General features: G+C 40.1%; 1 protein-coding gene across 5 annotated transcripts in view; it reads right to left on the bottom strand.

Annotated features, from left to right (window-relative positions):
* Window positions 1–592: 592 nt before the first annotated feature.
* Window positions 593–20,388, bottom strand: part of klhdc3 (kelch domain containing 3) — a 22,900-nt gene continuing 3,104 nt past the window's right edge. For 3 of the 5 annotated variants that reach the window (XM_020600165.1, XM_020600172.1, XM_020600181.1), the window contains 10 exons: window positions 18,128–18,304; window positions 17,761–17,876; window positions 17,609–17,680; window positions 16,175–16,388; window positions 15,499–15,585; window positions 14,145–14,253; window positions 3,696–3,769; window positions 2,809–2,887; window positions 1,125–1,247; window positions 593–1,018 (listed from right to left, as the gene is read on the bottom strand). In XM_020600165.1, the coding sequence (XP_020455821.1) occupies window positions 1,169–1,247; window positions 2,809–2,887; window positions 3,696–3,769; window positions 14,145–14,253; window positions 15,499–15,585; window positions 16,175–16,388; window positions 17,609–17,680; window positions 17,761–17,876; window positions 18,128–18,304 (1,007 nt within the window). In that variant the 3' untranslated portion in view covers window positions 593–1,018; window positions 1,125–1,168. Of the gene's footprint in view, window positions 1,019–1,124; window positions 1,248–2,808; window positions 2,888–3,694; window positions 3,770–14,139; window positions 14,254–15,498; window positions 15,586–16,174; window positions 16,389–17,608; window positions 17,681–17,760; window positions 17,877–18,127; window positions 18,305–20,388 lie in introns of those variants that run through there. The other 2 variants (XM_020600190.1, XM_020600199.1) reach the window with 2 other exon arrangements.

Genomic DNA, 20,388 nt, shown 5'->3' with positions numbered 1-20,388 from the left:
TTTGGCACTGGAAAACAAACTACAGGGGTAAGGTAGCAGGCGAGTCACAGTCTTCCAGTGACACTGCGACATTTCTTGGAAAGCCTCATCTGTGAAAGATTTTTTTTTTTTTTAATGGGGTGAAGTGGATGTCTCATGAATGGGAAGTCTTAAGGACTCAATGACTCATGTTATTGAGGGAGGTAGATGGACATGGCAGACAGCTTGCCCCGGGGCGCCTTAAAAATCACCTTTGAGATACTCAAAAGCAGTGGGGTGCCAGCCAAGTTATGCTGAAGCAGGAAAAATGCTAAGCACTGAAAACCAGTCAAGTGTTATACCCCAGCATTGTGGTACACATTGTGCACTTAAAACTAAAGTAATAAAGTTAGCCTTGCCTTCTCAATACACCATGTATAATAACTTAAATCGTTGCAAACTGACATGGTAGTTTTTACATGGTTTTAGGACCAAGGTAGAGCTGCAAGGTATACATACTCATGACTGAGTCTCTTTATATCTGGAACATAAGGTTCGCATTTGTTTCTTCAGGGAGACCTGTTGAGTTTGACATCCTCAACAAAGAGGCTCGCTTTCAAAACCTTTGGCAGAATTTCTTGTCTCTTCCTGTGCTTAACATTAGAAGTCTATGATTATCATAGGCTGATTGGATTTCTAGAGAGGCTAGAAACAAGAAAAAAAAAACTATAATGGTGTCAGCAATTTCTGTCTCACATAGCCTGGGTCTCAGGAGTTAAAATATCCTTAGACATGAAAAAGCTCCAACGAAGTCATGCGCAGAATATCTTGGTCAATAATGAGAGTGTTCACTTGAAGAATGTGGGAGAGTAAATCCCATACGGAACCAAACTCTACATAAACAGTCCCTCGGAGCTGAGAGGATCAAGGGGAGGAAAAAAAAAAAGCCCAGTGTCCTGAAACACTTCTGGTTCTGCTGAATATGAAGTGGTGTCAGCCATGGGAGGAAAAGATGGGCCTGCTGATGTTGCTGTTGGTGGTCATGGCTGCCAGTTCCCACCTGAAGTGAACAACAAAACAAATTACCAACATAAATCTCTATCTTCAGGGAGGTAGAAGGCTTCATTGTACTCCAGTAAACTGTTTAATTGCTGTTGAATACAGACCTGTATGTGCCACGTTTGATTTTGTTTGGAACATCCTGCTGGCTTTAGGATTTCAGAAAATGTTGATTCTTTAGCTCAATCTTCACGATACTTTTCCATTTCTCTGACTCAATGCTCAGCTTTCTATGGTTTGAAATATGCAAGAAGCTAAAAATCTACTGCACTGACAATCAATCAAGCATTTGTTTGACATGTGCTCTCACCTTCTGCCCCCCTCCTTGTCCAAGTGAAGGCTATGATGATGAGGCAAAGATGAGGGAAGGCCCCTCGGTAACATGAGAAAAGGGAGCAGGACCTGACAACAGGGTCTAGTGCTGACCTGATGACAGGTCAGAGGTTGAGCTCCAGATTGTTATCACTGGCTCTGGTTTCACACTCACTCCCTCTCAATTGCTTTGTTCGTTTTTTTGTTGTGCACGTGTGTGTTTAAGAGGTGAGAGTGGCGTTGGAGCTGGAGATGCCAGTGACAGCCAAAGGGAGTTACCCAAAGTCTTGTGACCCCACTGAAAACTCTGTAAGGGTGAGAAATCACGCTCGCAAACACCATAGTGGGGAGCCTGCAAGGTGGCAGTGATGGCGCAAGAGAAATGTGAGGCTAAGAGCTGCAATTAGTATCAAGTTCTATGGGGTGCGTGTGTCTGAAAAAACTTTAGTCCAACCGCTCCCTTTCAGACACCGTTGTCTATGAGCTACACCAGCTTGACACAATCTAGTCATTTAGGTCACTGGAGAAATGGTAATATGCTTTAGATGGGTGGGCAGTGAGAATTCTTCCATATGAAGCTCAATGTTATATTTGATATTACTGAGAATACATATGAACATTTTTTTCACTTTAATATGCAGCAGACTATTTTTGGACATGCTCTGCCTTTACATAATTTAAAGCTCACACAGTTATTAAACCTTCTCTGCCTTGCAATTACAATGTCGCAAAAAATCAAAGTGGTGCCCTCAAACATTTGAGTCTCTCTTGCAGGTTCGGTGTCAAAATAATTTTCAAACTTGTCCATAAGAGGACACTTGTGATGCACCTCCATTACACTCTCTCTAAAAATCTCACGAGGTGCTAGCTACTGTATATGTTCATTTCTTACCTGCTTGCAAGTTAGCTCTTTGCACTTATGGCTATAAAAGGAGACCTACTGTTGTTTTGGGCCAGTTTTTAGGCTATTCTCATTCTTTAAAGACTGCAACTTTGTAGGTACCATCTTGCTGCATACTATTTGGACTCTATTTTTTCCCCTTATAACCGTTCCATATTACAAACAAGTAGAATGAGAAAGTCCTCTTCTATTGTGATCTCTCTTCGTCTGCATCTCAGTGCTGCACCTTGTGTGTAAATGGTGCACGGTAAAGAGGCAATGAACAGATGGAAAGACAGACCATCTGTTTCACCATGACCCAAACATTCATGCTATTAGTTTGCGGATGAATGATATAATTATGAAGACATTTATATAGAGGGACTTAAAGTACAGTCAGACAAAAGCAGAAGTAAAACTTGCACTGGTTAAATGAAGGATAATGAGTCATAATTTGCCTCTCTGAAAAACAGCCTCAATACTGAGAAGAAGAAGAGTGGTGGCAACAATGACAAGCATTATACAAATAGCAGGAGCAACAATATGTCAGTTGTATGACATAACAGAACTAATGTTGGAGAAGAAGATGCTCATCTGACCTGACATCATGTGGGAGTCCTGACTGCTCCAGGCTGTACTGAATAACAGCTATTTTGCATAACGTCTTCAAATTAGGGCCTGAAAATAAAGGAAATTGTAATGAGTCATAGACTGATCATCCTCGGGCTAAGAATATTCATTTCAGCTGTGGGAATTCACAATGGAGCCAGGCAGGTCATCTAAGAATCTGTAGATGAAAGGGGTTAGATCCATTCTGCATGATGCAAAGCCCCCTGTGCTCTGCTTATACCATACTGCAGAAACACAGTGAAAACCAACAACAGCATTCACATGAGGAAGTAAAGAACTTAATGATGCTAGAGCTAAATCATGTTAGTGCACAAGTCAGGTTATTAAAAACCTCCTTTATATTACTAATTACAAAAGTCCTGCTGATTATTGTCACCGCCATGGTTGCTCCACCATATGCTCAGAGATCAACAATGTGCAGGCACACGTGACTGGCGCATGGAGGCGTATGCCACTGAATACTGCCAGTCCCAAACGGTCCCTGTGTCCCTGCACCTACACAAGCCCCAACTGTGACCTGACAATTTCAGGCAACCCCATATGTAGGCAGGATATGGCTAGATTTGGTAGTCCATGAGACAGAAGTGTCCACTGGGGTAACACAAAGGAGGGCCACTGCCAGGCTTATTAGGCCAGGTGAGAGATGAGGCAGTCATGTAGGGAGAATACTGATATTATAAAATTTATTTAGGAGACCACCCAATCCCTTATATAGCCAGGTAAGGTGGCTGAAAATACTTTTATATACAAAAACACCCTGGGGTGAGATATGGGGACTTCTGCATCTGGAGTTTCAAACACTACATTCAAAGATCAGACATCTTCTTAAACTGAGAAAAGGGACAAGAATACTTACTGAAGTCTAAAATATACAGGTCTGAATGATCCATGAGGTTGAACTCATCCCCCATTCCTTGCTCTGGACAGGGGCTGTAAAGAGAGCAAAATGTTTTTTAGGATGAAAGCTGTCAACAAAGACATATTAAAACAAACTACCTAACAAGTGGCCAAAGCTTCAAACCAATCTAGAACAATATAAGCTCTTAACCCTCTTGTCTAATTTCATGAGAACAAACCAAGGCTGTATTTTCTGCTCAACTGTTTAACGGCTAACATCATTTTCTCTTCCCTTATGTCACTCATAGAATTCCCAACAATTACTAACCAAGACGCTCCCCATTAACCTCGTAATATTTCCTTAAGCACTAAGGTTCATAATCATGGAGCCACAGGTTGTTTTAAAGAATAGCACACAGCGCTCTGTTCTCCTTATCTTGGGCTGGCATGATTTAAGCCCGCAGGAAGTCGAGCACCGCAGTGAGACAGTAGGCTGGTCCGTACTGATAGCCTCCCAGAGCTGTGCAGCCATGGATATCACTGCACATCTGTTTCCTGCCACAGCTAAGCACACATACCTGTGACACACCTGGTGCACCATAGCTTAGGAAACCTTGCTGTATCACAATTCTGATCAGTCACCATGCTTGAATGAAATAATTAAACTGCAAAAAAAAAAAAAAAAGGCTATTTAGAAAGTATAAAATGGAGCAGGTTGCAGCCTTTGGGAGCTGAATTAGTCTTTTCCAAAAGATTTATTACCCCAAGGTAGTAAATATGCTGTATTCCTGCAAGTGTACTCGATGCACATATTTGTGTTACATCTATAACAGTGCAACAAGAGACCTCCCCACATGAGTGGATAAAAATGCACTTTACAGTTTTACACTCCTCAGAGGACAGTTTGAGGCAAACTGGTGGATTTACGAAAAAGCTTAGTGTCTATGAATATCTATAATGAAGAATAAGTGTGGGACATTGCCTGTAAGAATAGCTTCACAAATTACCTTGTACCACTGGACTGGCAAGTGTCCAACCTAAGACACCATCAGACACCACTGCAGTACTGCTGAAGCAGTCTAGCAAAAACTACTTTTTCTGAATTGCATGAAATTGTTATTTACAGCATTATATTTCCTTTTAGTCCGTTTCAGTTTTTATTCTGGGCCCAAATATCTTCTTACAGAACACAATATACTCTCTCCTCCGCCAGCTCTTTATCCATCAATTTCTACTCCCCTTTCCCGCCATCCTATCCATCGTGTCTCCCTTTCGCTGTGTGTTCAGGATGTTGTAAGGATTTTACGTTGCTAATCTTCCCTAAACAAACATGGTGGTGACTTAAAGTGGCCACGAGAGGTGCAGAGCACGAGCACAGTCATCCCAGGGGACCAGCTGGGGAAGTCATTACGTTCCCTGCCCCCCAGGAGGTGATCCACCCAGGCTTATAGCATGGGCCTTTATCACAATACCCTCAGCCACCTTAAGCTGCCCACCCCACCCACCCATCCACACCCACACACTCTGTCTACTCCAGAACCTGCAGTTCATTGCTAGATGTAACAGTAGTGCGGTGATTAAAACGGTAGCTTTCAATTCTGGTTCATTTCAAACTAAAGAGGATGCAAACTAAGATGCAGTTTATACATTTAAAACACACAGCTTTAAAAAAAAAAAAACAACTGAAATGGATAAATTGCTCTAAGTGCCACTTGACATTTATCAAAAGTTAATTATTAAAACAATTAGAAATACTTCTTATATAACAACCAACAGTGGGCTGTGACACAGGGCCATTATTAAGGTGCTGAGATGCACATCATCATTAGCTCAAGTTGGGCGACGGATACGAGTTCAGCTTGTCAAAATATGGGGAAAGGAAATTTTCAAATAATTATAGGTTATATTAAATACTGTATGTGTGAAAATGAGACCAAATCAACAGACGATCTCCATTACAGAAGTAATGACATGTAGCATCTCTATCTAAAGAGTGCACTGCAGTAGCTCTCAACTACTGTGCAAGCTCACATGGAGAGAGAATATAGGCCTTGGCTGCTGATGAGTGAAAGGGTGCAGATAAGAGGACGCTTTAACAGGAGCAACCTGAGAGATGAAGATCGCATCCCCTGGGACAAGGGTTTCTCGCATGCTCATAGACACCGTCAGCCTGGGTGTGAAATTTGGCAGGACATTAAGGAACGGTAATGCTTTATTGGTCACCGCAAAAAGGAGGAGGCTGAAGGGGATCACAGAGACAAGAGAAGGAAAAGGGGGTGGTAAGAGGTGTCTGATAGACTGGCAATAGTTGGAAGCAGGAAAATCACAGTGTGCGATTTTATGTGGTGTCCTGGTGTTTGATGGGTCACTTTGTTACTTGATCAGCAAAGTATCACTATGTGTGAAGTGCTCCTCCCCCTACCACAGCAGCGGTTCCCAGTCTGAATGAGGCCTGAGCGATGCTGCTCCCCCCCCACTAAAACAACACTGGTTGCTGTTTCAAACAACACTCATGAGGGTGTCTAATCACCCAATTGCCAGTCTTTTCTATAGCAATGCACTGCCTGCTCCACCTCATTATCTTCAAAACTGAGGTCTCAAAACAGTAGAAGACCTGAACTACCGTACTAAAACTAATGCGGGAACACCAGAGTCTGGGAACATGCCAAATTATCTCAAGTGTCCAGGAATTCAACTGCCCACAAATTTTGCAAATGACTTTGAGAAATTCATCAGTGAGACTTTTTTTTTTAACACATTGGTGTAAACAATATAGCTGGAGCCTGTCCCGTTGCAGGCATGTTTTCAGCGGCTTCATTGGCCATATCCTCATTCTTGAGAGTGATATGACCAGCATCCTTCTCCTTTCTCTACTTCCTATTGAACTTTGGTCCATCAGAACCATCTCGCTCACAGGAACTCATCACACACTACAACTTCCTGCAGAGCCCCTTATCAGGATGGCCAGACATGCATCAAATTATTTTAGGAGTACGCATCAAAGTGCTGGGAACAGGTAGTGATAATACAACAACAACAACAACAACAAGAAGAAGCAGATAGGAACTTTAAAATAACTTCTGCAAATCATGGAACACTACATGATTAGAGGGAAAAGAATGTTAGACACTAAGGCACATTCATTTAAAAACAACAATTTAAAGGATTATATATTTCTTCCTTCAGAGGGTTATAAATTAGCTTTATATGTGACAACATACAACCAAGCATTTATTAAAAATTATATATACAATACTGTAAACATCTAAAAATAAACTTTCTGTGTAATTTGGCCCATTTGATTAATGGGAATATGAAAAAAAAAAAAAAAATGTTTTCACTGACAAAAGCCTACAGATAAGATCTGATAGGAATTTATCAGACTGGTATAAATCTGCAAGAGTTGGCAACAAGTTTGGAGCTAAATTTTCTCAAATCCAAACAAATCCAATTGACTTAGTAATCACAGATCGATAGATTCTCATCCATTTCTTCTGTCTTAATCTCTACTGTCTCACCTTGTCTTACCAAGCTATCTGTGCCCCCTCCTGGGCAGTGGCTGGACAGTGGATTAAGACCTGTAGCTGCCCAGACCTAAGCCCCATGCAGAGGGTGAGACACAAAATGCAGCTGGCTCCCTGTAAGAGACGCCTGACTAAAGATTAGGGAGGGGAGATGCCAGCCGCTAGTGAAGTATGCATATCAGATTGCAACCCCTGTGGACAAAATGTAGTTGGACTTGGTGATATATTTGAGAGGAAAACTGAGCCCATAAATCACAACCAAATACAAATGTAGCCCCTTTTATCGTGACAAATTAGGTTCCTTTTATCAGGACATGCTATTATCAATGTTGGTGCCTTATAAAAAAAAAGTGTTCTGGGGCCTTGAACTGGTTAATATACACTGTAAGGTCTAAAGGGGGTTGTTAAATGCTCCTGTGTAGCTGGCAGAATAATTTGGAAAGTTACTTCCTCTATAGCCCGTCTTCACTTTCAGCTCATATAACTAGGAGTCAAGGTCAGCCACCTAACAGGAGACATTCATAACAGACCATACTTTAGCTCATATGATTCATGCCCTCTATTGGGATAGCTCATTAATAAATTTGCTACCTTTGCAGGCTCATGCTAATTAGACCATTCTCTTTCACAACTTCAGAAATGCATATTTTAGTAACAAGTTGTTTAAACATGACTTTGCGAATGTAAACAACCAGCCACATATTTTGTTAAATCACTGGGTTGGTGTGCTGTTCTTGTAGTTTTTACTTATCTATGTAGTCCGGCACGGTTCTACAGAGAGCGCCCAAACCACCAAGAGCTGCTTTGGTTGTGATGACAGTAGTAAATCAAAAGCTGAACTACTATTATTTAGACATGTCAGTTTATGTGAACAGCAGCGCCACAATGCGTCACCAATGCAGGCTGTTTATCTGAGCTGCTGTGCAACACTCAGCTCTATGTCACCTTAATGTACACAGGCCATTAGTGGGTTAAAAAGGGTTAAGATACAGATGAAATACTATCATGAGCTTGTCTTTGAAGAGTAAATCACACTGTTGCTGTACCGCCCCAAGGTCTTGTCCTGCCACGTGCAGGATGCCCCAAATCCTGTCGGGGTCACCTCCACTGTTTGACAGGTTTATCTCAGACATACTCAGCACACACACACACACAGAGAGACAATTAATAAAGGAAACTTCTGCAGCCTACCCCTTGACACTGAAGGCCAAACGACAGCATGTGTGTGGCTTCAAAATCTGTGGTATGCTGATAAGCATGTTTCCACGGAGCCAGGTTCTACTGTGGTAGATTTTAATGTATTATGGACTGCAGTGCATTGGTAAGGGCTGATCCAAGATCCAACAATAAACTCAATTCAAATAACTAACAAGACAATAAAATGCTTCTTAATTAGGTCTTCCTTGGTCCAATGTTGTGTTTAGTCTAACATTTTAAACTGTCAGGTTCAACAGTGATAACAAGCCACACTTTAACCTGCTGGATTATCAAAGTAGCAGCCCTTTCAGCCATTGATAAGGCCCAACACGGCCTTGTAGGTGATATCAAGGCACCAGGCTTTTGACCTTCCTGATCTAAACAAAATTGCTGAACTCTGCAGAAGCTCTCTGGCTCAACAACTTGCTGTTTGGAAATGACCAGTTAAAATCCAGGCAGATTAAATATCATAATGATGAGATTCTGGTGGATTAAACAAGAGGTTTTGGACTGGAATGTTTTGTCTACCAGTGAGATTACCTGCTATGTGGTCTTTCTCTTGCTCAGAGCATTTAGCAGCCACACACTCTCCCTACCTGAAAACTCAATGTGACCACTGATAAATAGTGCCTGAATTTTACATTAAACTTAAAACAGAGTCATGAGTTTAGACTTTTTGCAGTGATGGAGCATAAATGTCTCTGCATCTAATATTAGGGATGGCGTCAGCATGCTCTGCAACTTCACTAAATATACCAAGTAGATCTGCATATTGCCAAACTGAACACATGCGTTAAGGCTGGCAGAGCAAAGCAAACAAGCGCGTGTATGTGTACCACTCTGACGTCAGCTCAACAAGAACAGCTGTGAGTCATTAAGTCATGTGAATTCATCCAAATACACACAAATGACACATTATGCCAGAAAACAGTGATGGGATGGGACCGAGTGTCCTACTGGCCTCCGTACTGAGCAGAGGACATCTCAGTCATGGTCCACAGTGGCTTCTACAATGTGACTGGAATTCTGGTTAAGGGCAAGTAAATCATGGCCACTGTGATATTTTAAGGCTTTTAAAATCTACAACGTGGTTTCTGCTTTTAAAAAGACCCCAAAACATTAAGTCCTGGAAACATATTTGGGAACAAAGTCACATTCAGCAGCTCTTACTTTCTTTGACTGTTTACATGTGCAAGTCTGAGGGACTGCTAGAACTACTTCTGTTTCCAATCGGTGGCACACATTAGCATGTTTAAAACTGCTCTGGATAAACAGGTTTCCCCTTATAGAGAATCTGCAATGATTCATGCTGTACTTCCACTACTACTGAAAACATCATTGTTTGTCTGAGCACATATGAATGCAGATAATAACTTCCTGCGTCACTGGATTACGTACAAGTCAGACACCTTAGCTGGGCCTGTCTAAGCAAAGCGATGACATCAAAGAGACTCATCGGTCACTAAAGATCTCTTTGGCATGGTTAGATCTAAACTGTCAGCTACCGGTCCCTGGTGCTCACAGTGACAGCAATTTAAACCCCTTTGAAGAACTCTCATTATCAGCAGTCCAAACAAAGGTGTTGATGGGTTAAAAAAATGCACAGAATACCAACTCTATAAGACAACTGGGGTGTTTTAAATTTTAACATTTACCAAAGACAAAATACCTTCTGTCAAACAGTAGCATTTCAACACAAAAAGGATTTAAATCAGTCCACATTACAATTATCAGAGAGGCAAGAAATTCTTGTCTCTATAAATATATTTTCCCTAAATGCAAAAGAATACATGTCGTCATGTCCAAGTAGTTCAAGGGCCTGTGCCAGCTTTCCCTTCACAGATTCCAAGCTGTCTGGTCCCAGCATGCCAATCTGTCTTGTCCTTGCTCACATCCTGCCCCTCATAGAATGCCCTGTTCTCAAGCTCAAAATTCCCGATTTAGCCCAACCTGAGCCTGTCGTAAGCAATTATTAAAAGTATGTGATGAATGCCAACGCAAGCTCAGCTGGAGATCCATAATCTATGTACATGGCTCTGTCTTCATGTGCAACTCAACTATAGCAGTGTACTATTCCTCAGAAGGTGAGAAAAATTTAGCAATGCACAGGGTTTAGCAATGCTAGTCATTGCTTGTGCATGTAGGTGAAGGTCAGTACAGGTGGAGTTAGTCATGCACGTGTCGCCCTTCGAGGGGCAGTGAGCAGGTCTCAGTAAATGAGTGTAGCAGAGGTGCTGAGAGTATATCAAATTGCACTTTGTGAGAAAGAATGCTCCCTAAGGTCATAAATCAGAGATGGGGCAGAATTTCGCGCCTTTCTGCAGCTCGCCAGGCCTGTTTACACTGACACAAGTGGCAGTCAGTGCACTGCCACTAATTCCCATTCACACACACCAAGCTTATTTACCCTCAATGAAGAGCAAGTGTGTACCTACCTACACACACACACACAAATATCTACAACACAAGAGATGTCCAGAACCAAATCTTGCTTAATGGCAACTACTACAGCACAAAAATCTAAATCCATACATATTCTACCACTGAATACTTATTCACCAGCCACTTTATTAGGTACACCTGTACAATTGCATGCAATTCAATGCAACACTTCCGCCTTAACATCTGTGTTTATGAAGCTCAGAATGTCAGTTCACATAAATTCAATTATATGTTTATTACTGAGGTTACAGTTAAAGGTGGTGTTGTACTGGACTACATTATATTTAGAGTCGTCTATATTTTTGACCTCGCCTGCCAAATACGTGAGAGGGTCAGAATATTAGGAACACCTCTGAATATAATGTAGTGCAGTACAACATCACTTTTAACTATGACTTTAATAAAAAATAATATATACATTTATGGCAATTTCACCAAAAACTGAAACATTCTGAGCTTCATAAACACAGACATTAAGGCAGAAGTGTTGAATTACTTACAATTGTACAGGTGTACTTAATAAAGTGGCAGGTGAATGTAGAGTTGCACTCAAATTCAAATTTTTCCAGTCTCCTTTTATTCATTAGAGTTTACACTGTATCATGCAGTAGATGCTTGTTTTACAAATGTCAACACAAACCAGTGCTATGTCCAGTTCAAGGTGTAACCTTTTTGAAAGCAGAGGACTCCTGGACTTTAAGTGTCCTTCACTAAACTAATAAATTATTCCAGAACAAATTCCTGCAGGTAAAATAAATATCAAACTGGAAATAAACAGCAGAAGAAAGGTTCTGTTTTGGATCACTTTGAAAGGACAACCAACTCAGGAAAACAAGACATGGTCCATAAATTTCAACACAATTTCCTTGGCAGCCTTGCCAAATTGAGGAGCCCCACAAAGAACACAAGCAAGGTGTCCAGCACATAATTCATGACGGCTTGTGCAAGCATTTGTCAATTGCATTGAGACATACACCAATAACATCTTAGCCCCGTTAACTGCCCTCAAGTTGTTAGGTCATGCAAAAATAAACACAGGAGACTTGGCAATGGCTGGTTTTCAAAGTAATGTTAAATTGGTATTGTAGAACTAGGTCTGTCTAATCTTAATAAGTGCAAATCATGACAGCAATGAAAACACTAAACAAACCTTAGTAAGAAAACTGTCTTAGTATAAGAAGAAAGGAAACAAATGACTGTGACAATAAGACACTTGCAGTGTATTTGTGTGTCTTAATATGTGTGTGCACGTGCTTATGAGAGCTCCTGTGTGTATGAGGCTTAAGTGTGTTCATGTAAACAACAAACATGCAATGCTGGTGAAGAGAACCTGTGGGGTTAATTTGCTTGGCAGCCTGCATGGGTCATGCTCTAATTTGTATAGTAACAACATCTTGGCAGGGCTAAAACAGAGCGTCCACTATAATACAGAATACTCCATGTTACAGATGACAATAACACAACAACATTCTCCCCTTATAAAAATGCTTGGTGTACATTGGGCTTGAGGTGGAAAAGCTGAATTGGTACAAAAAACTAAAATCTGCCTTGCAGCTTTTAAACAGGATGCCATAGACATTGTGTGGTGTTTGATTTCTTCCTCTGCTCAGACAACATCCTGCATCATTCTAGTGGCCTCCCTTTTCCAGCCCCAGCCCTATCTGCCCACAACAGGAAATCATGACTCCTTAAAACCCATCTTGGACTAATCCCAGAGAGAAACCAAACAGCACATAACAAGCTTTAGAATAAACACTTTCTTAAGCTCAGCTTTTATAAACAATTTTCTTCTTCAGTTCCAAATCAATAACTGATTTTACTGACCTTTGACTGCTACCGTTTACAAGCAGCAGATTTGTTGTTGTTGTTGTTTTTCTCAAATGCATTAACTGGAATATGAAAAGCAGCCTTTAAAATCAATCTGCTGGAGGGTTGTAAGAGTGTGTTTGTGAGCTCCATGTGTAAGATGACTTTAAAATGTTCTGTTACATTACACTTCTGCCTATTTATCATTTTATATATGGTAACAATAAAAATAACTGTTTTAATAATGACCTCAATCCTTCTGCATAATGGATGACTCATGATTACACTTGTGTATTTGAGTGTGTTGCTCCCCATGATGTGGTGATCACTGGAGCAGTGGAAAACAAATTCAGCAGCAGCCAGCGGCCTTGAGGACCTGCAGACGTAGTGGAGCTGATCAGACTCTTATCCACAGCCTCCCAATCGCCATTATCAGGTTATCCCAGTGGGGTTTGCCTGATAACACAGCCTTCCTGATAATAGTAGCCCAGGTCCTGGACTACTCTGGACCAGGTTAACGCTGTTAGCTACCTCATTACTCCACTGGCTACTGGCCTATCACAAGCCATTCACCAGCCCAGTGGCACATTACCAGCTACAACCCCCCAACAATCATTACTGACTTACAGCCAGTGAGGGAATCATGACCGACTGCTGTCCACAGGAGCCAGAATCTCCCTTTGGCATGTTGAAAAGAAAGGACAGTTGTTCTCCACAGACTGCTCAAAAACACAGAATGTTGTTTGTCTTGAAAGATTCCGCTTCATAAAAATTATGACGACAAACAAAGTAAAGAGTCAAGAATTTAAGCACTTGTAAAGAAAGGAGCAGGTAACATTCTCAGTCTCTGGTCAACTACTCAAATTGTTAGAGAATTTTTCTTAACTGCTAACAAATATTTCATACAAAAGCATTCATGCTTGGAGATCTTCAGGTTGCACTGAATTAGTTACTATTTCTAATGCTGATTCAAAATTCAATATTCAGTTCACTTTTAAAGTAAGTTCACTTGTGTATGTCATGACATAAGTCTTGCAGCAATAAGCATGCAATGTTAAATGGTACTTATGTGCCTGTATGTACACATGCCTTCAAACTTTTGTCCAAGTACTGTATATATATTTGTAAATACTGAAAAGTTTATGGTCCCCTTTCTTCCTCTGGGTAGGGGGTAACTGGGGTGAAGAACAGCACAAGTTGTATTTGCTCAACAACAGTGCACATGGAGTGAACCGTTTTGCAGCTATATGTGAACATGTTCATATTCTTTAGTTAGATATGAAGATATAACTTTAAATAACTAATCCATGAATTAATAAAGAATTAGAGAGCTAAACTAAAAAAGAAGAGTTTTACCAGGGAAACATCCTAAAATTTGGGAACATTTTTGAATACAGTGCACATATAAACCTTTCAATAAAAAGGTGCCAGTTTTACAGTGTAGATAAAAATAACAGTTCAATATATTAATATATTCAATATTATATTTTATACCTCACCTGGTTCCTCCAAAAAGAATGATTCGATCGCCAACCATACAACAACACTGCCGTCTCCGTGGACATGGGCTTTTCCCCTTTGGTTCTACCTTCTCCCATGAAAAGGCTTCTGTAGTGCGTACACACAAGAACAAAGATGAGATAATATTTACACATAATGGTGGAAAAAGAGGAAAATAATTGAATATACATACACTTAGCCACCTCTCGATTGAACACACACTGTAAAAAATCAGATTACACCTTTGACTTAAGCAACAGAGGAACCTCTGACAACAAACTTTGAACTGTGTGGAGGACTACATCATAGCAGCTATAAAATCTTTGAAAAACTTAAAATTACATAAACCTGCTTGTGCTCCCCATTGTGTTTGCAATCCATTGAGCTTCCTGCTATATTTATTCACACATAAAACACAAGGCCCAGAGAAAAGGGAATGAAAAGAAGCAATGACAGTAAGAAAACAAAACCTAACCTTCATTTGAACACAACACTTTATATTTCAAAAATAGAAACAAATCCTTTGTTCTGCTCCGCTAAAGTGCAGTTTGAGTGATGATGTTTTATGCGCTCTCAGTTATTCCATATAAGGATTAACTGTGGTGCCTCACACTGTCTGAGCCAACATCATCATTGCATCTCTATAGCAACAGGCCACTTGGACTGTAGTGGATAATTAGGACTGTAATTGGGCTGCTGCCACCTAGTGGACCATAAAGCACAGGTTTAAATGGTTAACAGCAGATGTCAGGTTCACCTAGTACAAGCTTCTTCAGATACATGAGTAGACAGAATAAGTCTCATTATACACATGTTGTGTATGATTATTTTTAGCATGACCTCAGTGTATTAATAGTCTACCTGAAACACTATTGAATGTCAGTGTACAACTGTGTTTCCTCTAGTAAACTACAATTAAAAGGAGACGGGAGCAAAGGAGAAAGAGGCCAATGCGGACGTTTAGCATAAAAGTTTTTTTCTTGTTGTGACTGTTCCCCCCCCCCAATAACCCCTGCTTATTTGAAATTCAATCTAGTAGCACCTGTAAGAACAGACCAAGAATCCAGCTACTGAACTGTGGTCTAGTTTTCATGTGCTTCTGGCCAAATACAGAGTATCTGTATTTCACACTCAACAGAGAGGGAGCAGCCAGCCACTATCATACTGACAATGATGCAATAAGATAGAAGACAGTCTGCTTGACAGAAGAATGAGGAAAGTGGGCCAACACAAGCTAGCAACTGCCAGTGCAAAGGTAAACAGTCATCAGTGCAGTCAGATCAAAAACAAAAGCAGCAATGCTTTACAGCAAAGTGACCCTTTTTCCCCAATTTGACATATGTAGTGAATCACCTGGATTAAATTTCCAGAGATCATTGAAGTGCCGGTCGAGGCGGGCATTGTAGCCTCCAAATATGTACAGCTCTCCATTGTAGGAAACTTAAAAAGAGAAAAACAAAAAAATAATGATACATTATAGAGCTCAATAACATTTACAGTACTGTAAACGGAACCATATGAGACAGCTACAACAGCTGATTTAATATAGAATGCTATCTTGTACCAAGTAAATGCAGAATGAATCAGGCCACACTGGAAAATGACTGCACTTTATACACAAATCACATTAAGAAAGCAGGAAAATTATTTGATAGGTTAAGGTTCTTAATCTTAAAAATATTATTTCAACGGTTCAGCCAAAAAAAAAAAAAAAAAGAAAGAAAACATTGTTATTTTAATGACAAAGACTAGATGATTTGCCTTACTAAGATAATTTCTCAACACCTGGAGTTTATTCAGGAACATGTATATCCACCAACACCCAACAACAAAATACTCATTTATTGTGTTTCTGCACTAAACAAAATTATTATATTAAGCTATTGTGGCAAACAGTTCTCGTCTCTAAATGAATTATGGGTAAATCCTTATCGTACTTGAAAATACTTATACAGAATTACTTTTATGGTTAAGCAATAATTACAAATGTGCTCATCATAGTGACTTTATGGGTGTATTTGTGTCTTACAGGCTGAATGACTCCTGCGCCCTTCTGGCGATGGCTGCGTTGAAGGAGTATTCAGCCATGAGTTGGTCTCTGTGTCAAACACTTTGATCTTGTTGCAGTAGATCTCGTTGTTAGAGTGGAAGGGACCAAAGCGGTCGGCCCGCCCTCCAAATACAAACATCTTTGTCCCAATGATGGTGGCTGAGTGGAAGTCCCTCCAGCGCGCTTGGGTGCCCTGTGGGGAGAAGACCAGCAAAAGATGCTCTTACTGTTATACTCTGACACATCATAAAGTTTCAGTGGAAAGAAAGAACAAAGTCTACTTAGGACAAATAGCAATGATACTGGATTTAAATTACACACTTTTACTGCATTCTTGCATAACTTGTACTACACCTCATAAATCAGTTTTAATTCAAAAATCTTCAGTGTCTGCAAATGGTTTATCCGCATCATAACCCTTAGTATAAAGCTTCATCTTCATGAGGAAGATGAGACTTCTCAACCTGTAGCTTCAGGTAAACATCACCACCTAGTGGACCAAGTTACACACTACCAAAAATAAACTCCTTTCTGCCTGAACAAAAAATATTGTTCAGTAACAGGCACTGTGTAGTGTTTAAATGTACAGTAGTGTAACGTGATCTGTTTCCACTAAATGAAATTGTGCCTACCAAAAGGGAAGCCTCTATTCTCTTTGCATTTACCTGGCCTAGAGCCGTGGTAACGCCTTTCACATGCTTTTCTTGAATCAAAATTAACAAACAATAAAACCACCGGGAAAAAAAATGTTTAAAATCACTGTACTGGACCCAGTAAAAACAAGATTGGAGACAACTACAGGCTTGGCAAAAATTTAAATGAGTGCTATAACAAACAAAATGTTTGTAAGACAGCAGGTTTTGAGAAAAAGCATACCAGGCTGTTTGATTTTCCAAAAGGAATGCAAGGTTGACAACATGCTGAAAAAAAAGCATTACTCAGACACATGCACAACTAAGTCTAAATTACAACACTATAATTTTCTTGATGGCTTTATGTTATTAGTAACAAAGTCAAGGACCGGCAGAGTATCACCTTCCTCCACCGGTCTTTGGTTTACCCTAGGGACTGATGTCTGTGAATAAAATGTACTTTGTCACATGAGGAGGTTGACTGCATACAAACACAAATGGCATTTGTACTTGGCCATCTACCAGGGAGCTTTTTATCCAGCCAGTCCAACCACTGAGTGATTGTGTAACAGTACTGCCAACCCCAGCAATAAACAATTGTTGATTTCCAAGAGTGTTCTGAATGTAGCTGAGCATGCTGACAGTGCAACCAATGTCTGTTTCTTTGAGTGAGTGTTTCATGTCCATTTTTATTTGGAATTTAACATTCAGTGCAAGACAATGTCAGTATAGTAAAGGGGAAATCATTTTAATTTTTGACATTAACAACTGTGCAACTCACTCTGGCATTAATTAATGACCAAATCATAGTGGTGGTGTCCAGCTTGTGGATGTCATTGGAGAAGCAGTCAGCCTAAAAAAAAAACAGAAGAGGAGATTAATTAAGTTATGTTTAATGAGCAGGTCCCACAGTGAAGAGTGATGAAGACTCACCAGCTGCTCATATCCTCCAAATATATACATTGCCTTCCCTAGGACGCAGGCTGAGTGGCCATCCCTTGCTCCTGGAACAGTCCCTGAAATCTTGGGTGTGAACCATCTGTGGGTGCCTATGAAGTAGGAACAGTTTACATTTAGTCTAAGCACTAATGCCATGGACCTAACCTCTCATTTTACAATACTGACATACAGTAACATTTGGGTCATGTGCAACAGAAAAAAAAATCATCACACATACAAGCAGGTGTTACACCTCCCTCCCTTTTGCTATCACAACCGTAACATCAAACAGGTGAATCTCAAAGGAAATACAGCCTGAAACTATCACTTAACGGCATGAGATAGATGTAGCTCTACTTACTGACATCAAAGGCGTAAAGCACATTGCAGGCCCCCTCCGTGTCATTACGCCCACCCCAGAGGTAGATAATATCATCCAGCAGTACAGCTGTGTGGCCATAACGCATATATGGCACTTCACGGGCACGCTCTTGTCCTCCTGTCCTAACTGGAGGCAGCTTCATCCAGCGCAAAGACACTAAAGTCAAAAAAGGTATATTTATTCGGTACATACAGTTGTAGCTGAAAAGCACCTTGTTTATATGCACTGGGAATATTAAGTTAAGCCAAGCCTCAAATCCCAAGTAAATAACACCATGCTGCAGTAGAATGGTAACCAAATCTTCAGCTCAGGCAAGTTCAAAACAATAAAAACAGAAATAATAACTCTATAGCAAACATTGGAAAACGTATGCAGCAGTTTTAAATTTGCAGTTCATCTTAGGAGTAAGGAGTGACATTTCACCAAGTTCTTACAGCTGTTTGACAAACCTGTGTTTCTTTGAAACTACTGCATATTATATCAAGATGTAACACAGTTTGAAAGACCTGAATTAAATCAAAATTACTTATTTGCCTGTTCACTGGCTATTTATTTTGAGAGGCTCAAAACATAAGGTGAAAAGAGGCGGGGGAAAAAAAAAAAAAGACAGCAGGCTGTGCTGCAGAACAGACAACGTGAAGGAGTACAAAACAAGCAACTAGATAAAATGTTAAAGCAATAGGCAGTCCTGTTTCCATTTTAATCTGCCAAAGACATGTTCGTCAAGGTTTGGTTCTACAGATCATTTCATAACAGCAATAGCAGGTAGGCTCAAGCTACTTTAGGAAGCTGTAAACTCAAAGCAGGTGGCTGCCCACACAGAGGAAACAAATATACTAGATAAAACAGCAGTTATATAATATTTGGAGCCTTACATCAAGAAAACCACTGTGCTTGTGAGTTAACTATGCAAAAGTAACAAAGAGATTTTCACAAACCGCAACGGAAAGTTTGGGTTTGGACTGCCAGGTGTAATGAGTAACCGTTAAAAAGCAGAAAAGGTTCAACAACCTCTGAAACACTCATCTATCCTTGCTTCCCAATTTGTAAAGCAAATACTCCCTGCTCTATTTAAAGATTAACCACAAGACATTAAAATAGAATGCCTCTTTGCTAACTTACAGAAGGATACAAATAACCTGTACACAAACTAAAATCTAAAGTAGCAGGTAAGATGTGACCCAGATGTGGTCCTGATGTAAAATTCCAACACTTTTCACTGATAAGTCAGAGTGTTCTTGAGGCCTGAAAGCTCCTGTAGACCTCTTTTTTTTAGTTTGCTGGTGTTGTTTTTCAGGTCATAAAACTGCAAAAGGATGAACAATCAAGTTCCAACAAAAGCTGCACTCACTGTCAAAAAAACCAACTGAAAACACAAGACTGTTCTAAGAATCCATGTCAAAATATTTAGATTTTTCACTAACTCCTCAAACAATGGGATCCCTTGTTATTATTTGCACTGCTGTCACTGTTTGCACATGGCTTTGAGTTTCTTCATAGCCTATTAGGTTGTACCATTTAGTTTATCCTAATTACTTTAATTCAGTCTTCATATTCTATTTATTCTGAGTTTATTCTATTTAGTTCCTTAAATGGTGTGGGCATTTAATATTAGGATTAAGAAACAGTATTTCAATTTTGCTGTATGTCCTGCACATATAGCGAATTGACAATAATAAAAAAAAAATCTTGAATATTAATATACAAGAAAAAGTAATTGCAGTTTTTCCTGGTTTTCTACATAAATTGATCATGAAATATGATCTGATCTTCACCAAAGTCATAAATATCCACAAACACAATATTTCTAAGCTGATAAAACACAAATAGCCATGATCTTTCATGTCTTTACTGAACACCCCCATTAAACATACAAAGCAATGGTGAAAAAAGTCATGGGCAACAGTATTTTAATAACTGGATAAACCACCTTTGGCAGCAATAATCTCAAACAAGCACTTTCTGTAGCTATGGATAAGTCCTGCACAATGTTCAGGGGGAATTCTGGACCATTTCTTCACAGAGCTGCTTCAGCTCAGCCATATTCCTAGGCCGTCTGGTGTGAACAGCTCTCTAAGCTCATTCCACAGCATCTCTATTGGTTTGAGGTCTGGGCTCTGACTGGGCCACTGCAAAAGGAAATTTTTTTGTCTCCAAAGACATTCTGTAGTAGATGTTTAAGGTCATTGTCCTGCTGCATCACTCAGCTTGTTCTGAGCTTCAGCTTGCCGACAGCCACC

The sequence above is a fragment of the Monopterus albus genome, unplaced genomic scaffold (assembly GCF_001952655.1).
Source record: "Monopterus albus unplaced genomic scaffold, M_albus_1.0 scaffold3.1, whole genome shotgun sequence".
Lineage (NCBI taxonomy): Eukaryota > Metazoa > Chordata > Actinopteri > Synbranchiformes > Synbranchidae > Monopterus > Monopterus albus.
The sequence above is the reverse complement of the archived record's forward strand: the minus strand, read 5'-3'. Positions and strand labels throughout refer to the sequence as shown.